At 34.4% G+C, this 17,456-nt stretch overlaps 2 protein-coding genes across 2 annotated transcripts in view; both read left to right on the forward strand.

The window, feature by feature from the left end:
- Positions 1 to 6,703, forward strand: part of shtd (anaphase promoting complex subunit 1) — a 22,985-nt gene extending 16,282 nt beyond the window's left edge. The window contains exons 22-25 of the mRNA XM_085199053.1: positions 428 to 570; positions 1,128 to 1,390; positions 2,140 to 2,294; positions 4,210 to 6,703. Coding sequence (XP_085055179.1) covers positions 428 to 570; positions 1,128 to 1,390; positions 2,140 to 2,294; positions 4,210 to 4,641 — 993 coding nt within the window. The 3' untranslated portion in view covers positions 4,642 to 6,703. The remainder of the gene's footprint in view (positions 1 to 427; positions 571 to 1,127; positions 1,391 to 2,139; positions 2,295 to 4,209) is intronic.
- On the forward strand, positions 6,604 to 15,647 carry LOC146531075 (chymotrypsin-2-like). The gene is made up of 4 exons (XM_085199546.1): positions 6,604 to 6,623; positions 9,208 to 9,445; positions 10,337 to 10,513; positions 15,438 to 15,647. Exons 1-4 carry the CDS (start codon positions 6,604 to 6,606, stop codon positions 15,582 to 15,584), a joined length of 582 nt encoding a protein of 193 aa, XP_085055672.1. The 3' UTR covers positions 15,585 to 15,647.
- The last annotated feature ends 1,809 nt before the right edge of the window (positions 15,648 to 17,456 follow it).

The following is a 17,456-nucleotide window of genomic DNA, read 5'->3' on the forward strand; positions in this document are numbered from 1 at the left end:
TAACAATTTTAGGATATTTTCCCTTTATTTTTTGTTCCATAAGTTCTTACTCCGTACGTATTGATTAAAGGGCATAAACGCTCTTTTTTCTTTTACCCTACGGAATCTTAAAAAACTGAAAACCAATAAAATAATGGTTCTTATTCTCTAATTTAGCAATTGAATTGAAGTTGTCATGGCGAAGTAGGACGTTTATATGTTCGATTTCCATTCTGAGTATGAATTATTTTAATTTCCTTGCACTGGTAACGAAGGGAAAGCGCGGTGAGTTCCGCCACTTAGCAGGCAATTTCTAAAAGCCGGCAACAGAGTGTCTGAGGTTCTCTCTACATACCATACTACATACGAGACACAGCATGAAACATAATAAAATCACACAATTATAAAAACAACTTCATTTTCTATACAAATATAACTTCATTTCCAGGTAGTCGACCTCGCGGGCGTCGTCAAAGAAATGAAAGCACCCTGTATCATACCTGAACTGAATACGCTGAGAGAAGTCAAGATAAAGGATCCGAGATACTGGCCCATCACCTTCTATAGAGATCATAATTGGGATCAGTTGAAGTGAGATTTTTTATATTTTATAAAAAATAAATTAAATCAGCTTCACACTGTGACACACAGCGGGGTGGGCAGAGGGAACCAATATTGAGACACTCCGTTGTCCACTTTCCGAATTCTAGAGGCATTGCATGTTGAATGGCGAAGAAATTAAATAATTATTATATTTTAATTAATTAATATTTCATTTCGTCGACTTGTGATCGAACCCACAACCAGTGCCCCTGCGCCACGACTGACCTCAAGTATATTTTTTATGTCTCTTATATGTTTATCTATAGTAATATATAGTAAAGAAGACAGGCATTTGAATTTCAGGGAATTTCAGGGATTTGAGATATTGAATGCCGAAAGCAAATGTTGCCTTGTTGTTTTCAGAGTGGAAAAATGAAAATATTTGATTTAACGGTATTCGAACTTGAAACCATCCCGTGTAAGGTGAAACATAAATATTACTTTTAGTCCTGTTTCATACTTTATTTACACTATTCTTATATTCCACTTAAAGTTAGTAATAGGAAGAAATACAATTTTTTCTAGCATTTTTCTTTTCTTTCTAGAACATTCCTACAATATACATGGTGTATAGACATCAAACAGAGAGCCGGCTGTCTCTCATACTTAGACGATCCAGAAGGTTTCCTTACAATTTTGGCACAAACTTTAACCCTAGATAAATCAAATATATGGTCAGTTACCCCTGAAAATATAGAATTGTTCACAAACGATGAGAAAGTGAAGAATTTTGTGAAGAATTATCTAAGTAAAAGTATTAGTACCGATGTCTGTGGGGATTGTTTGTTGATTAATAAGAAGAGGAAAGGTTGGTTGTTTTTTGTTTTTTTTTTAATATTAAGCAATCACGCTATAATATATCTCATTTATTTTTGTTTCCATTACGAATAAATAAAGTGTTATGGAAGAGCGGGGCCTCCTGTTACAGGTACTAGTTACTTACTAGGTTGGTCTCATTATTTTCTATGTAGCTAAATAATATGTGAAACTGAAATAATTTTTTTTAGGCCACTAAACATGCAATGGCTTATGGTTATAATTGAAATTCGGTTTGTCTATTGATTAATAAAATAAGGAAATTCTGATTTTTCATTGTTTTTTTTAAGTCATTAGTTTCAGCGGTAGCTAGACAAAAATAACTATATCTATCTATCTAAACTATTATATAATAGTTTAGTTATATTAAGTGTATACTGTACATCGTATGCAGTATGCAGATTATTTATAAAGTTTATTATTAATCATCTCTGTAGGGAGATTTTTACAAATAAATAACAACATAAATAAGTTGCAACAAGCGTATATAAATTTCGATGTAGCTCGATGAGAGCGTATGGCTTAGTGGTCAGAGCGCTTGGACGGGTTCCAGAGAGGTGCGTGTTCAAACTCCGCTACATTCAAACGTTATACGTTTTCTTATTAAGTATGCAGATTATTTATTTACTAGAGCAGGGACAAATATGAAATATTTCACTCCCCCGAGTGGATATTGAGCCACTGCGTCTTCGATCAGACCTAAACATTACATTACAAAATTTTATATTGTTTTCCTTACAGGTGTTAAAAACGAAATTCTAATACCAAGACAGTGTGTATGTAGAAAATATACTAAGGAAGAACAAGAATACATACAAAGTCTAAGCATGGTGACTTACGAGTGCGTTGTAAAAGATATTTTGTGTGCTTTACCTATTTGGACTACTTTTTTGAAGGTAATAAAAAATAAAATAATCATTAATTTGTTTAATTTGTTTTTTCTAAGCTTGGTAGGATTTGAACCTGCGACTAATATTGATTGTTATCATTAAGTTAAGCGTTGTGGTAGTCATGGCGTTTAAAGAAGCGTGTAACTGTAAATGTGATGGTTGTTGCTTTGTTTTTTACTTGGGAAATTGAAATCATTTCCTTGTAGTGTCTTAATAAATAGGTTCCCAAGTTCCTTCTGCCTATCATGATATGAGCAGGATATAGTTTGAATCTAAAAAAATTAAGGTGTGACATTATCATAATTGTTAAAACATAATGTTTTAAAAATTACAATTATATAATATTTTAACAAACATTGTAAATATACAATAATAATAATTTGATTAAATAATGTATTTACAATATCATTAATTTACTTTCATACTTTAAAAATGTATCAATTGGTAAAAAAAATAAATAAATCGTTTCTTTAATATTATAAAGTGTCCACTGATTTTTCGATTCGTGATTTAATACATACAGAACCTGGTATTAAGATACTCTATGTTTTAATGCTCAAATACTTCTGAGATATTATATTATGTTATATGAATTCATTCCCTCCAGGGGTGACTGAACCCACAACCGTCACGTTTTCACTCGAACGTTTATAAAGATAATAATATTATAGTAATAGTAATTTTAATTGCAAACTTTACTGACGTAGGAATATAAAGCAAAGTCAATGACAAAATACTGGATTTAACAGATAAAAACCGATATTTTTATAATAATCGATGATAAATCAAAGCTTATTTTTTATTTTATAAGTGTAAAGATTAAATACTTCAATCGATTGCCAATGTCATTTTAAAACTCACGCAATACTTACATGATGATTAACGTGACATTGGCGAAGTGATATGTGCTCAACTGGCACGCTCGGAACGCCAGATTTAAAGAACCATACCATACTTACATGACTTTGGTAATAGCTTTACATGCGGCTTCGCCCGCGTGGTCTAATAGACGTAACTACTACTTGTAAGGCTATCGTGACGAAGGGCTACAAGCGCCTGATTAAACGCGACGGGTGTGGGTTCTGTTCTCACTTGACAAAATGAAATATTTAACATTTTCTTTCCCTTACTCTGGTAACGATTCTGGCGTTCATTTTTTTTTTGTTTACTTTCATTCTACCTTGCAACCCTGCTTTTTTGCCGACCTCAGTAATTTAGTGCCCACCAATAAATTCTCACAAAAATATTAGTTCGAAAGTAAAATCAAGGCTCCTCCTTGAAAATATTACCAGATACACCAATGGGTGGAGAACGAAGTATCTTGAAACTGGGTTCTTATTATCTGCTACGAGTATATACAGGATAAAACTAACCAACAAAGAAATTAACAATTCTCATTTAAACTAGTAGTTCGCAATTTGTAATTTCCTCCTCAAATTCTCTCTTAATTTCAACCTCTCACAAGGACAATGATGACGTGCTAACAGTATTATTAAAATTCATCTACATTGATTAAAATACTATCTCAAGATATATCCTTGTGATAACTTCACTTATCTCAAGATATTAATAATTATCATATTGTTTGCTAAAAACATTTGTAAATATGTGACAATTTGTTTTTATTGTGAATGGTTATTATATTATACCAAAATTTAGCTCTATTGTAGAAGTTATAAAGTAAACTACATTGATATATATATAATATATATATATATATATATATATATATATATATATTAGAATTCGCTGTTTCAAATATAAGAATTAGTTTTTTAAAAAAAACAAAATCCTTTAATTTAGAGGAATTAGAATCATCTGAAAAAAATATTTTTTTTAAATTGCAAAACGATTTAAACTGAAAATCTTTTCTATCTTTTTATAAGTTATTATATCTTTTGCCATTTCCTTTTCTTTGCAGATAATAAAAACAATGAAAACAGAACCGACATCGTATCACATGTGGCAAATTAAACTTCTCCTATCGCAAATAGAGAGCCATAACAAAAGAACATCAAACGACATGACCATAGATGGATGTGAAACGCAAAATGAACCCCTAATCTCCCCCGAATTCACCTTAGCGATAAAACAAAAAATATCACTAGTATTCGACAAATGGGAGTTGAAAATAACTCCATTTCTACGAAAATACTTAGGGATGCCCAGTAATAGAAAAATTTCTGCTTGCGATGATGAAATTAAACGTATTTTAGCCTCTTTTCTAGTTTATCATGATTTGCCGAAGAATGTCTTAAGGAACGTGGTCGGTGAGGAGATATCTCTAGTTCTTTGTGATAATTTGGCTTTGTCTTCGGATGCTGTGAGCAAGATTGAGAATCTGTTGAGATGATTGAGGTCGTTGACCGGGCGGGTCACTCGGTCTAAGTGTTGCGGTGACTGTGTTCACGATTGGTGTTGAAGTGTTGGGTTAGAAATACCGTAAAGTATTTTTGTTTATAATATATATGTATGTACGTTTTAAATAATTTTATTTTTTGTCTACTTCAGAGTTTTGGGTAAATGCTTATGTTTATTTGTATATTTTGTTGTTTTAGTCAAAATAACCATATTGGAATTCAAGCCATTTAAGGTTTTTGTGTTATATAGAATTTCTTTACAATTTGTTTAGAATAATTTCGAGAATCAGATCTCGTTTACTCTTAATATCCTTATGATAAAATTTTTTAATAACTGAAGCTATATATGTAAATAGTTATTATATTGTGGCGGCCGTCGCGGCGCAAGCGTGTGACTGTAGGCGCGACGGTTTTGGATCTGATTCCCACTTAATATTTTCAATTCAGCGCTCCCGTATCGTTGCGTTAAGTTCCGCCACTCAACAAACATTTTCTTGAGAATTGGCCGGAAAGCGTCTATCGGAAATGTCTTAATGGGGACGGAGTGTCTTAACATTAGATTCCCAAGTTTCCTCTACCTACACTGCTATGTGAGAGATACAGCGTGAAGCTAAAAAAATATGTGAATTATTAAGCTGCGCAGGCGCACTTGTACTCATAACTAACTAGAATAAGTTAGATTAGTTAAGCTATAGTTTTAACTGATATTAGATAATGTTTATGAACTGATGAATCGATTTTGATTTAGTTTTCTTTTTATTTTTAAAAAGACTTAATCAAACGTTTTGCTAGCCATGATTCAGGAAAATATGTTCTGCGTGTTTAAAAATTATCAGCTCTTTTCTAGTTGTTAGTTAACATATTAGTGATTTTTCATTCATACTAGACATTTTTCATTATATTTAATAATCAATTATAATATAACGAAAACAAAAAGATAACAAACAACAAGCTCTTTCTAAAAAAAAGATTTTTCATTTCATAGAATTATTAAATATTAGTAATTATTACATTAATAAATAAAATAATTACAAAATGTGAAGACTGACTTTTGTGGTGTATTCTTTATAAATAAAGAAAAACTTGATTAAGAAGTTATTTAATTTTATATACAACTAGCGGCCCGCTCGCAGTTTCACCCGCGTGAACTATGTTATTATTAATTTCTGTCTCCATGACTACGTCATAGTGACGTCTATGCAAAATTTGAGACTCCTAGCATTTGTAGTAACGAACTTTCATACAAACTTTCGACCCCAAAAACAACCCCTTAGAAGTTGAATATGGCAAATTCCCGTCTTAGCGAGCACCTACGTCCTATAAATAACTCCTATGCAAAATTTGAGATTCCTTAAACATGTAGTTTCTAAGATTTCGTGAGGAGTGAGTGACCTTTCGATTTTATATACAATTAATTATAAGTTGTGATAATTACTTTGGGGTATATTCTTGATCGTCCTGTTTCAAAGCAAGACGCAACCACCTTTCTCTTTACTTTACTCTTTGCTTTGTACTCAACACAGTTATCTTTTCTTGTAGGTTATCGTATAGGTTATTAACTTTAATTAGTTAAATTTTATTGTATTTAGTAAAATTTCTTAATACGTGTGGTTAGGTAAGTTAGTACCATTTGTTATAAAATCTAAACAACTGCTTTAATTAATTTAACTGTAAACGTGACATGTTGTGGATTCGATTCCAGTGGAGGAGAAAAAGTTATTTAATATTTTATTTCCTCCACTGCTTCATGCTGCGCATAGAAAGGTAGGCAGAGGGAATCTGAAAACCTGTTGTGATGAGAAACTTCGCTCCTATCAAGACACTTCGGGTTCCCTACTTTCCGCCAAATTCTGGAGGCATTGCGTGTTGAATTACGGAACTCAACGCTGCGCCTGGTTACCATAGTTTCATTCTTGTCGCGTTTACAGTCGCACGTTTGTGCACCACGGGCCACAATGGTCTTGGAGGTTTACTTGTAATGAAATATTAAACTGAGTCTCTGATCTGATCTGAGTCTCGGATATTTTTTTTGTAAATAAATTGCACTTCATACTATAGTGGGTTTTTTTTCATTAACTAGGGTTAATGAACCTTAACCGTAATATTAAGAATAATTATATAATTGGACAGACGCACAAACTTACAACCAAATAGATATTTAAATAATTTAGAGCCATTATTATGTTTATTTAAAATATTTAAAAATCAACAAGTAAAAAAACAACTCCTCAGCTTTATAGTATGAGCATAGATGAATATAATATTTTTGTTAATATGTAATTTTTTTTTTTTATTAATTTTTTCCATAAGAAAAGAGAAAGAGGAGAAAGTGACAGACGGTTACAGATGGTTTTTTTTATCCATAGAGAAATTTAACGTTCAAATCTACTTATTATCCAAAAAGTGTAGTGTGAAGAGTTTTTCTCTCTGCCACTATTTTCATTTCCCCAAACTCGACGAAGTGTAGCGTTGAGTTCCGCTGCTTAACACGCATTGCATCGAAAATTTGGTGGTGGAGGAGTTCCCACATCGGAGAGTTTAACTCAAAGTTGCTGCTTATCGTACTTTGCGGGTAAATGCGTGGTACTGTTTTTTAGTAAATATAATTATCATGCTCATTATACATAATTTGTGATAAGACAAATATGTTTGCATGAAGTTATCATAATCGAAATATTTTATTCAAAAACTTAACATGTGGGTTTTATTCCCTAGTGTACTTAAATAGAACGAGCCCGCGGCTTTACCTGCTTAGGCTGACCGATAATTTATTTAATGAAGTAATTAGTATGAAAAAAAAAAGTAATAATTAAATTAGGTATACCATTGACTTTGAAAAGAGCAACTATTGAGTTTCTTACCCTAAATAATGGGAAGAGACAGGGAACAAAAAGAAGGACCTTCCTATCGAATAGGTTTTACATATAACTTATAACGTGCGAATTCCTCGCTCTTCTAACAAGGCAAAACTCGGCGTTCAGTTCCGCCACTCAACACGCAATGTCTTGAACATTGGATGGTTCGCGGGGATTGAGATTAAGAGATATTTAAAAAAACATGTATTTTATAAACAAACACCTTTTATTTTTATTCATACATTATCATGTAAATTTAAAGTAGTAAAAGACAATAAAATAGATAATATTAGAATTACAATCTGTTTGATTGATCATAATTATCACTACAACGTTTATATAAAAGAAATATTCAAATGAGTGCATCAAGGAGTTCCAACATGGCGTTTAAAGCTGGAATATTATTATTGACTCTGTTCATCGGGAGCTATGGTAAGCAGATAAACTGCATTTTTATTTTTTTTCCTTAAATTCTCTCTCTCGTATTTAGCAAGTTACGTCATATGTAAAGATAAACTAGAGGCACGGAAACCAACGCCGTGCTTCGCTTTACCTTAGCAGGGAAATTATTTTGTAAAAAAAGTATATAAGTATATGACAATTGTAATGCAAAAAAAACGAAATGCATCGAGTTTGCTTTACCAAATGTTAAAAAACATAATTTTAATCTAATAATTAAAGGAGAACCTCTTAATGTGTCGGAATCAGCTATTTTCTTAGGTGTTACTATAGATTCCAAACTCCAGTGGAACGCTCATCTGGAAGCACTTGCAGATAAACTCAGCTCTGCCGCGTTCGCAATTAAAAAAGTAAGACAAATGACGGACGTTGAAACTGCCCGACTAGTCTACTTTAGCTATTTCCATAGTATTTTATCTTATGGAATGCTGCTATGGGGCAGTGCTTCAGATATCAATTCAATATTTATTCTCCAAAAAAGAGCCGTGAGATATATTTATAATCTAAGAGCTCGAGATTCTCTGCGAGATGTTTTCAAAGATGCAGGTATTATTACAGTTGCTTCCCAATTTCTATACTATAATATTCTCTTTGTCCGACAAAATATACATTGTCACAGAAAAAATAGCGACAGTCATAAGATAGGAACGAGAAATAAAGATAAGATTGTTACTGTAAGTTTTCGCCTCCAAAAAGTTAATAAATCTTTTATGGGTCTGAGTATACGTGTATATAATAAAATTCCGCAGTGTATTCTTAGTTTGCCACTACCAAAATTTAAAATATCTGTAAAAAAAATTCTAACAAGTAAAGCTTATTACACTGTTCAAGAATATTTAGAGGATAAGCATGTGTAGATGGAATTAATGTCTATTGAATGTCAGTCAGGACAGCTGCCAGCTAATTTAATAGTAAAATATACCATTGACTTTGAAAAGAACAACTGTTGAGTTTCTTGCCGGCTCTTCTCAGCAGAACTGCCTTCCGAACCGGTGGTAGCTTTTTGTTGACATGTACATTCGACGATTCAAAAGTGCTTTTATAGTTTATTTGAATAAAGAATATTTTGAATTTGAATTAGTTGGCAGCTATCCTGCATTACATTCAATAGACATTAATTCCATACATATTTGTCCTCTAAGTATAATAACCTAAGAACCCAATATTAAGACAATCCGTTCCCATTAAGACACTCCCGTTCGGTTAAGACGATATTTTACTTAATTCTCATAATTTTATCAACAGTAACCTACGAGGTATAGTTGGCAGCAACCGTTGGAACTCTGGAGGCACACAGGTGGCCTTCTCTCGCGGTATCATCCACTCGAGCTACAGGCCTCAGCCCGTTTTGAAGAACGACATTGGTATTTTAGTAGCGAGTGCCAATATCGGCTTAAGCAATGCCGTCGGAGTGGTCGCTTTGAACTGGAACTTTATTGGAGCGAATGTTAGGACGACTGTCAATGGATGGGGAAGAACTACTGTGAGTTTTTTTTATGGATTTATAAGTTTAATTATTTATAAGTTTAATTTATATTTTCTACATTTTATTCCTTTAATTAAGTATTAGGATTGAAAAATGATACAATATTTTTGTATGTTTATAGTCTATTTATCGAGGAAGACTATAGGTTATATTATATCACGTTAACCGTTTTTAAGTAACCTGTACGATTCATCCAAGTTTCTTCGGGAATTTAGAATGTATGTAAATTTAGTTATTTTCATAGAACCGCGTGTGATAGCTAGTTCCAAAGTTAGAAGTTTGAGAAAGAGGGTAAACATGTATGGAATTAATGTTTATTGAATGTAATGCAGGATAGCTGCCAACTAATGTAATAGATTGTACCATTGATTTTGAAAAGAGCAACTGCTGAGTTTCTTGCCGGCTCTCCTCAGCAGAACTGCCTTCCGAACCGGTGGTAACTTTTTGTTCATATGTTCATTCGACGATTCAAAAGTGCTTATAATAATTGCTTATTTGAATAAAGAATATTTTGAAAAAAAAATGAGAAAGAAGATATTTCTAGAAGCCTTATTGAAGCTTTCGTGGCGCAGTGGCATGTGACTGTAAACGTGACGATTGTAAGTTCGACTCCAACTCGGAGAAATGAATTATTACTTATTATATTTATATTAATATGTTAGTTTCTTCGCTCTGGTAACAGGGCAAAAAACGTGACATTGAGTTCCGCAGCTCAAAATGCAATGCCTCAAAAATTCGGCGAAAAATAGGAAACTGAGTATCTTAACACTAGGTTACCTCAGCTCCCCTCAGTGCTATAAGCAGGATACGACGTGAAACTGAAAAAAATGCTAGCACCTGCTTTTCTACTTCAAACATATTAAAACAACATTTTCATTTTATTTCCAGGCCGGTGGTTCAATATCAGCTGTACTGATGGAACTACATCCTACCACCATCGACGGTAACGTATGTAGGACGGAAGTGCCGCGCATCGCCGCACAGCTCGGCTTCAGAAACGTCCCCGCAGTGGACCCCAACCTTGAGATTTGTACGTTCTTAGCTGCTAACCGAGGAACTTGCAATGTGAGTGTTTTGCGGTGGCGGTGTTTAACGCTGCGTTTTGTTTTAACGTAACGGAGAACATAATATTATTCAATACACATATTTGCCGAATGACATTTATTTCCAATAGTTCCTTAAAATATTTTGTAGTATTGTTAACAGTTTGAAATTGTTATACTTGGAATAAACAAGAAAACAACAACAACTCACAACAAACAAACAAACAAAAATTTCAAATAATGACATATGATTATGTCTTTATTGCTATGCTTATATGCTACTATTTAAATAGTATTCAAAATGTGGATTTATGGTTGTAGTATTTTCGAGATAAAAGAAGAATAAAATGCCAACTGATTTGTACACGTTTAATGTCCGATCACAACTGGGTAAGCCAACGCTTTATTTAGACTTACCCTCAACTTATTATAATCACTACATCCCTCCACCAATAATATAAAAATATACAAATAAAAACAATTATCCAATTGACAAGTAATCGAAATTAATAACCTATTAGTTTTATTACAATTTTACATTTTTTTGATTCCGTGTCTTACGAACAGGATACCTCCGACCACTCTCGGCCGTGACGGACACTGGAGTAGTGTCCTCACCAGGTAACATGAGATCATTTTTATCAACAACAGGTAGTGCCTGTTTAGTGCCCATCCTAGAATTTGAATCTACATTAATTAGAACATCAGGATCCGATGATTCTGTTGCCTCCGATAACTTGATCCTCTCCCACTTGATCCAATGTAGTTTCAGAATTCGCTACTGGGTCAACATCATCTGTTTTTGGAACACAAGTTACACCCGTATACTTTAACAATTGATCAAAATGTTTCTTAATTAATAAATTTAACACTGGAATGTATACCATAAAAAGTCTAGAACCAATCTTACTTTTAATTACTCCTAAATGCCATGTACATTTATTTCCATTATAATAAAAATATTTAACTAAAACCTGGTCACCTACGTTAAAACAAACATTGCGTACACCGCCATATTGTTTACTTTGTAAATCTTGTTTATAGGTAACTGCTGCTTTGGCAGCAGATGCCAACGACATCGAATTAGGTGACGTTCGAGTATCTTTCAAAAAATCTAATGTGGAAAACAACTTCCTTCCGAGCATTAGTTCTGCGGGTGAATATCCCGTAGTGCAATGTGTTGAATTTCTGTAATCAAACAAAAATTTTAATAATTTTACGTTTATATTTCTTTGGTTAGACTCAGTTTTTAAAATAATTTTTAGTGCCTTTTTAACAGTTTTAACCGTGTTTTCCGCTTGGCCATTTGATGCCGGATGATAAGGTGCAATCGTGACATGTTTTATATTATTACTTATACAAAAATGATTAAACTGACTCGAAGAAAAATTCGTTGCGTTATCTGTAACAAGAGTATGAACTAAACCAAATCTACTAAATAATTCGTACAACTTCATTATAACAGCGTCGCTATTTGTGGAAGACATAGGATAACATTCTATCCACTTGGAATGTGCGTCAACTACGATAAGAAAATTTTTTTCGTGCAACGCAAAAAAATCTAGATGTACTCTTTCCCATGGACGTTCAGGATAAGGCCAGGGAGCCAGTGGAGCTCGAGGCGGGGAACTGCGGAAAGATGCACACGAGCTGCATGAACCTACCTTTTCTTCAATCTGTTTATCTATATTAGGCCACCACATACGATTCCTGGCTTCCGTTTTTATCTTTACTATACCGAAATGAGAGGAATGTAATTCATTTAATAACCTATCTCGAAAAACTGCTGGAATTATAATCTTATGTCCCCGTAACAAGCAACCATTTTCTAAAGACAATTCTAAACGACACAAAAAATAAGGTCTCAGTTTCACGTCATTCACGTTACGCGGCCACCCATTTTTTAAGTGATTAATCACTATTTTTAGAACTTCATCTCTCTCAGTCTCCTTCCTAATCTCATTAACAGTTACAGGTTTTAAAAAAATATCCGATACAAAATTTACAATACTAGACTTATCCATTTCCTTATCGTCTATCTCAATGTTATATCCAATGGGCACAGACCGCGATAAAAAATCAGCTGTATTATCTTCACCCTTAACAAATTCTATATTATAATTATACGCTGATAGGAATAACGCATAACGCTGCAAACGGTTTGCGGCTAGTTCAGGAATGCCTTTTTTTGTTCCGATAATCGATAACAACGGCTTATGATCAGTGCGTAACGTAAATGGAACCGTACGTCCGTACAAATAGTGGTGAAATTTCTTTACCGCAAATACTATCGCCGTCGCTTCTTTCTGTATTTGTGCATAATTACGTTCCGCCTTAGACAAAGACCGCGACGCGTACGCCACCACGCGCTCCGAGCCGTCCGCCTGCCGCTGCGCGAGCACAGCGCCCAGCCCCGCGGGCCCCGCATCCGCCGTCACTATCGTCGTCGACTCGGGGTTATAGTGTGCTAAAACTCGATCCGATATCAATTCCTTCTTAATTTTCGTAAATGCATCATTCTGTAACTTCCCCCAAATCCACGGCTCGCCTTTTTTTAATAATGAATGCAACGGATTCAAAATGCTCGACGTGTTTGGAACGACACACCTATAATAATTAACCATCCCGAGAAAAGATTTCAACTCACTGGCGTTTTTTGGACACTGAGCATCGAGTATTGCTTTTATTTTTTGATTTGACTTGTGCAGCCCGTTTTTATCAATTATAAAACCTAAATATTCCACTGAAGATTTAAAAAATTCACATTTATCCCGCTTTAATCGTAGCCCCGCATCTTGTAACCTACTTAAGACTAATTCTAATCTTTCTAAATGTATAGTTTTAGTGGGCCCCGTTACTAATATGTCATCTAAAAAGGTACACGTTCCTTCTATGTCAGACAATAACTGCTCCATTGCCCGTTGAAATATAAAAGGTGCATTAGCTAATCCAAACACTAATCTATTAAAACGGAATAACCCCCTATGAGTATTAATGCACGTTAAATTTTTAGAATCGTCTAGAACTAACTGGTTATAGGCCCTAGACAGATCGATTTTTGAAAATTCGACCCCACCGTGTAATTTAGAAAATAGCTCTTCTATTCTCGGTAATGGGTAATTGTCCGTGTATAAAACTTTATTTAACGTAACTGAAAAATCCCCGCAAATCCGTACATTTCCGTCTGCCTTTAAAACCGGTACTATAGGAGTAGCAAAATCTGAATGGTCTATTTTTTCTAAAATACCTAAACTCACTAACCTTTTTAGTTCTGACTCCACTTTTGGCTTTAAAGCGAAAGGAACTGGTCGGGGCTTAAAAAACTTAAGTTGCGAATTTGGCTTAATTTTTAGTGTAATTTTATATTTATTAAAACGGCCTAATTCATCCACAAATAGCTTTTTAAATGTTTCTGTCAAACCGATACATACTTTATCATCCGTTATACTATGACACGTCATCCTGCATAACTGTAAATTAAACGCACTTATAAAATCTCGACCTAAAAGTACCGGCTGATGCACAGAACAATTTAAAACATATATTTTCAACATTTGTGTGTGACCTTCATATTCAACAGGCACCACTATAAATCCTAAAGGGTGCATTTTACTGCCATTATAACAATTTAATACTACACGACACGATTGCAACTCGGCCCGCCCCGCGAAACATCGCTCGTACACGTGTTGGGGCAACACGGAGACGGCACTGCCGCTGTCTAACTCACACAACAATCGCTCGCTACCGATTAAAACTGTTTCCGTCATCGGCGCTCCGTTTATACACTTAATATTAAAACTATTTAAATCACCTTTTTCGATGTCGTTCTCATCATTACTAAAAAAAATATTATTATATTTAGTAATTTGTTTCCCGCACATGCGTTGTAGATGTCCTTTCGTATTACACTTGCGACACGTATAATTAGCAAAACGACATTCATTTTTGCTATGATTCCTGTAGCCGCACACTGCACAAACCGGTTTCACGTTATTCAACTTCGCCGTCGCCGCTGCTCGTGCTCGCACCGCGAACACCTCGGTGGCGCCGGATGCGTCCGTCGCCGTCGCGTGGCGATGCGAAGTCACAGGTTCGATGCTCGCGCTATGCAATGCTAACCGTGCACATCGAATATTTGTTGCTAACTCCAGAGCTTTATTAAATGTCAACGTTTCAATATTTTCTGCGAACAATTTCTCTTTTTCCTTATTATTTTCTAGTCCCAACACAAATCTATCCCTTAAAGCGGTGTCAAGATCTGATTTGAACTCACAATGCTGCGCTAGGCTGCGAACTCGAGCCGCCCAATTCGTTAGGTCTTCCCCAGGATGCTGTTCCGCTTTATAAAATACGTATCGTTCCGCAAACGTACTTTTCTTTACCACGAAATGACTGGTGAGCTTCTGCAATAACGTATCATATTCTATATTTTCCAAGTCCGTAGGGTAGGCCAAGTCTTTCGCTATCCGGTACGTGTCCTCAGCAAAAGATGTCAATAACAGGGCTCGACGTTTCACTCCTGCTTTATCGTTCTCCTCGCTAATATTGTTAGCTGTACAATATTGCTTAAACCGACTGATATAAATATCCCATTGTTGCGAGTGGTGATCGTAACCGAGTGTACTCCCAAAAAACGTATTATCAAACCATTTTCGTATTATCCTCGAAAATTTATAATGAAATGCACTTTATACACGTTGTTGCAAACGTCGGTAAGTCCCTCGTCGCCAATTTGTAGTATTTTCGAGATAATAGAAGAATAAAATGCCAACTGATTTGTACACGTTTAATGTCCGATCACAACTGCGTAAGCCAACGCTTTATTTCGACTTACTCACAACTTATAATAATCACTACAATGGTATATTTTTTGGCTTAAGAACAGATTATTTTTTTTATGTATGGGTTCGAACATTTTTTAATGATAATCTCTCGATATACAGGGTGACTCCGGCAGTGCTTTGATCCGTGCAGACAACGGCCAGCAGATAGGCATAGTCTCCTGGGGAATCCCCTGCGCTCGGGGCGCCCCCGATATGTTCGCCAGAATCAGCCCTTACAGAAGCTGGATAGAACAGAACACACGATGATTGACAAGCAGATACAAATCATGATTATGCTAGCTATAATGATTAATAAATGATTTGAATTTATTTTTGGTTTCATTTTTTTTATCTATACTAATATAATAAAGCGGAAGAGTTTGTTTGTTTGTTTGTTTGAACGCTAAGATCTCTGGATCTACTGGATCGATTTACTTTGTTTTTGTTTTGTATGAAAGCTGCATTCTTCAGAAGTGCTATAGGCTATATAATATTACATTACACATATATACTAATAAATTAAAATACTTTCTAATTTGACATGCAATTTATTCTGCAATGTCACAACAACCGTCGTCGCTACGCGACCGCGTTCCGCGTTACCGCGTCATTTTGATATCCGTCATCCTTATGAAAATAAATATAATAGTCACTTTTAGCATTTCATCTAGATTGAAATTATACTTCTATAGAAATTATATTCTTATATTTCAAGCAGGCGTAGCCGCGTCCGGGTCCGCTAGTTTTATATAATTTTCGATATAGCTATGATATAGGTACATACTGTCAAAATCAGTCTCATGTACAGCTAAGTTTTTTATTCTAAGTTCCCTAGTAGGTAGTGTGTTCGTGTAATGTCGTGCACGCCACGACTGCACGTAGAGTTGGGACCTATAGAATTAAAAACTTGGCTCTACTTGATATATGATAACTTTTTGACAATACAAGCATTGTCTTTGTAAATTAAAAAGTAAATATGTTGTGTAAATCTGATTTCTTTTTGTAAGATTACATTTTAGATTAGATTAGATTTTTTTTGATGTGTTAGATTTGTGAAGACATGATTCCGAACAACTACCATAACTTTAAATTGGCAGAAACTCAAACAAATTCACCGCCTAATTTGAAGGATGAGAGAGAATTTCTTGAAAACTTCGCCCTAATCTCTTTCCGTTCCTTGCTATTTTTATTTTTCCTCGATAAATACTATCCAACACTAAAATATTTCTAACGTTTTAATTTGGTCTAATAGTTCTAGGGAACCACGTTCTCCCATATAAACTATAGATTAATAAAAAATTTAATTAGTTCAACTCTTGAGCCAGAGGCCGTCGTCGTAGTGTCAGAGCCTGTGATTGAAAATGCGACGGCAGCGAATTCGATTCCCGCTCACAACAAATAAAAGCGCAGCCTTGAATTTCGCCACTCAATATTCATAATAATTTTAATCTGTATAAATAACTCAAATTATTTTTTTTATCAGTGGGCGCTTCTGATTCAGAATTATTAATCAACAAAATAATATAAATATTTTTGATTTTGTATAATGTAAATTTATATAATAGCTGTCGATTTCTTAAAAAAAATATTTATTAGAATCAAATCAAATCATCTTAATGCTGTATCCCGCACACAGCAGGGTAGGCAGAGGGAACCTAGAGGCATTGCGTATTGAGTGGCGGAACTCAACGCCGCGCTTTGCCTCGACACCAGGAAGAAGAAATAAAAATAATAAAAAATTGAAATAAATATTTCATTTCCATGAGTGGGGATCGGACCCACAACAGGTCGATTTTGCAGTCACACTTTGTGCCTTGGCCTATTTTTTCATTTTATTTATTTTTATTTTAATATTCTAAAAAAAAATTTTAATGAAAAATCATTGCAACTTCGACGTTGTACTCGCGAAAATAAAGGAGTGGCGTAGCATCGTCCGAATTAACCGCAGGGACGCAGATTAATTAATTAATTATAATAACATTCTTCTTACTTGTAATTTTTAAGTTTAGCAGTCCAATAAATCGTTATATTTAACTGATACCACATGTATAAAGTTTTCAAAATTGTTCTTGAACTAGTACTAGCTGTAGATGCTAGCTGATGTCCAAATCGTTTAATGAAATTTTGAGAAAAATACCA

This window comes from Heliconius melpomene, chromosome 16 (genome assembly GCF_056956725.1).
Source record: "Heliconius melpomene rosina isolate 202511_hmr_F chromosome 16, ASM5695672v1, whole genome shotgun sequence".
In the NCBI taxonomy this organism is placed as follows: domain Eukaryota; kingdom Metazoa; phylum Arthropoda; class Insecta; order Lepidoptera; family Nymphalidae; genus Heliconius; species Heliconius melpomene.

Coding starts and splice junctions, on each gene's coding strand:
- LOC146531075 (XM_085199546.1), top strand. CDS start 6,604: ATGGTCTTGGAGGTTTACTT. Junction 6,624..9,207: donor ATGGTCTTGGAGGTTTACTT/GTAATGAAATAT, acceptor TTTTATCAACAG/TAACCTACGAGGTATAGTTG. Junction 9,446..10,336: donor ATGGATGGGGAAGAACTACT/GTGAGTTTTTTT, acceptor TTTTATTTCCAG/GCCGGTGGTTCAATATCAGC.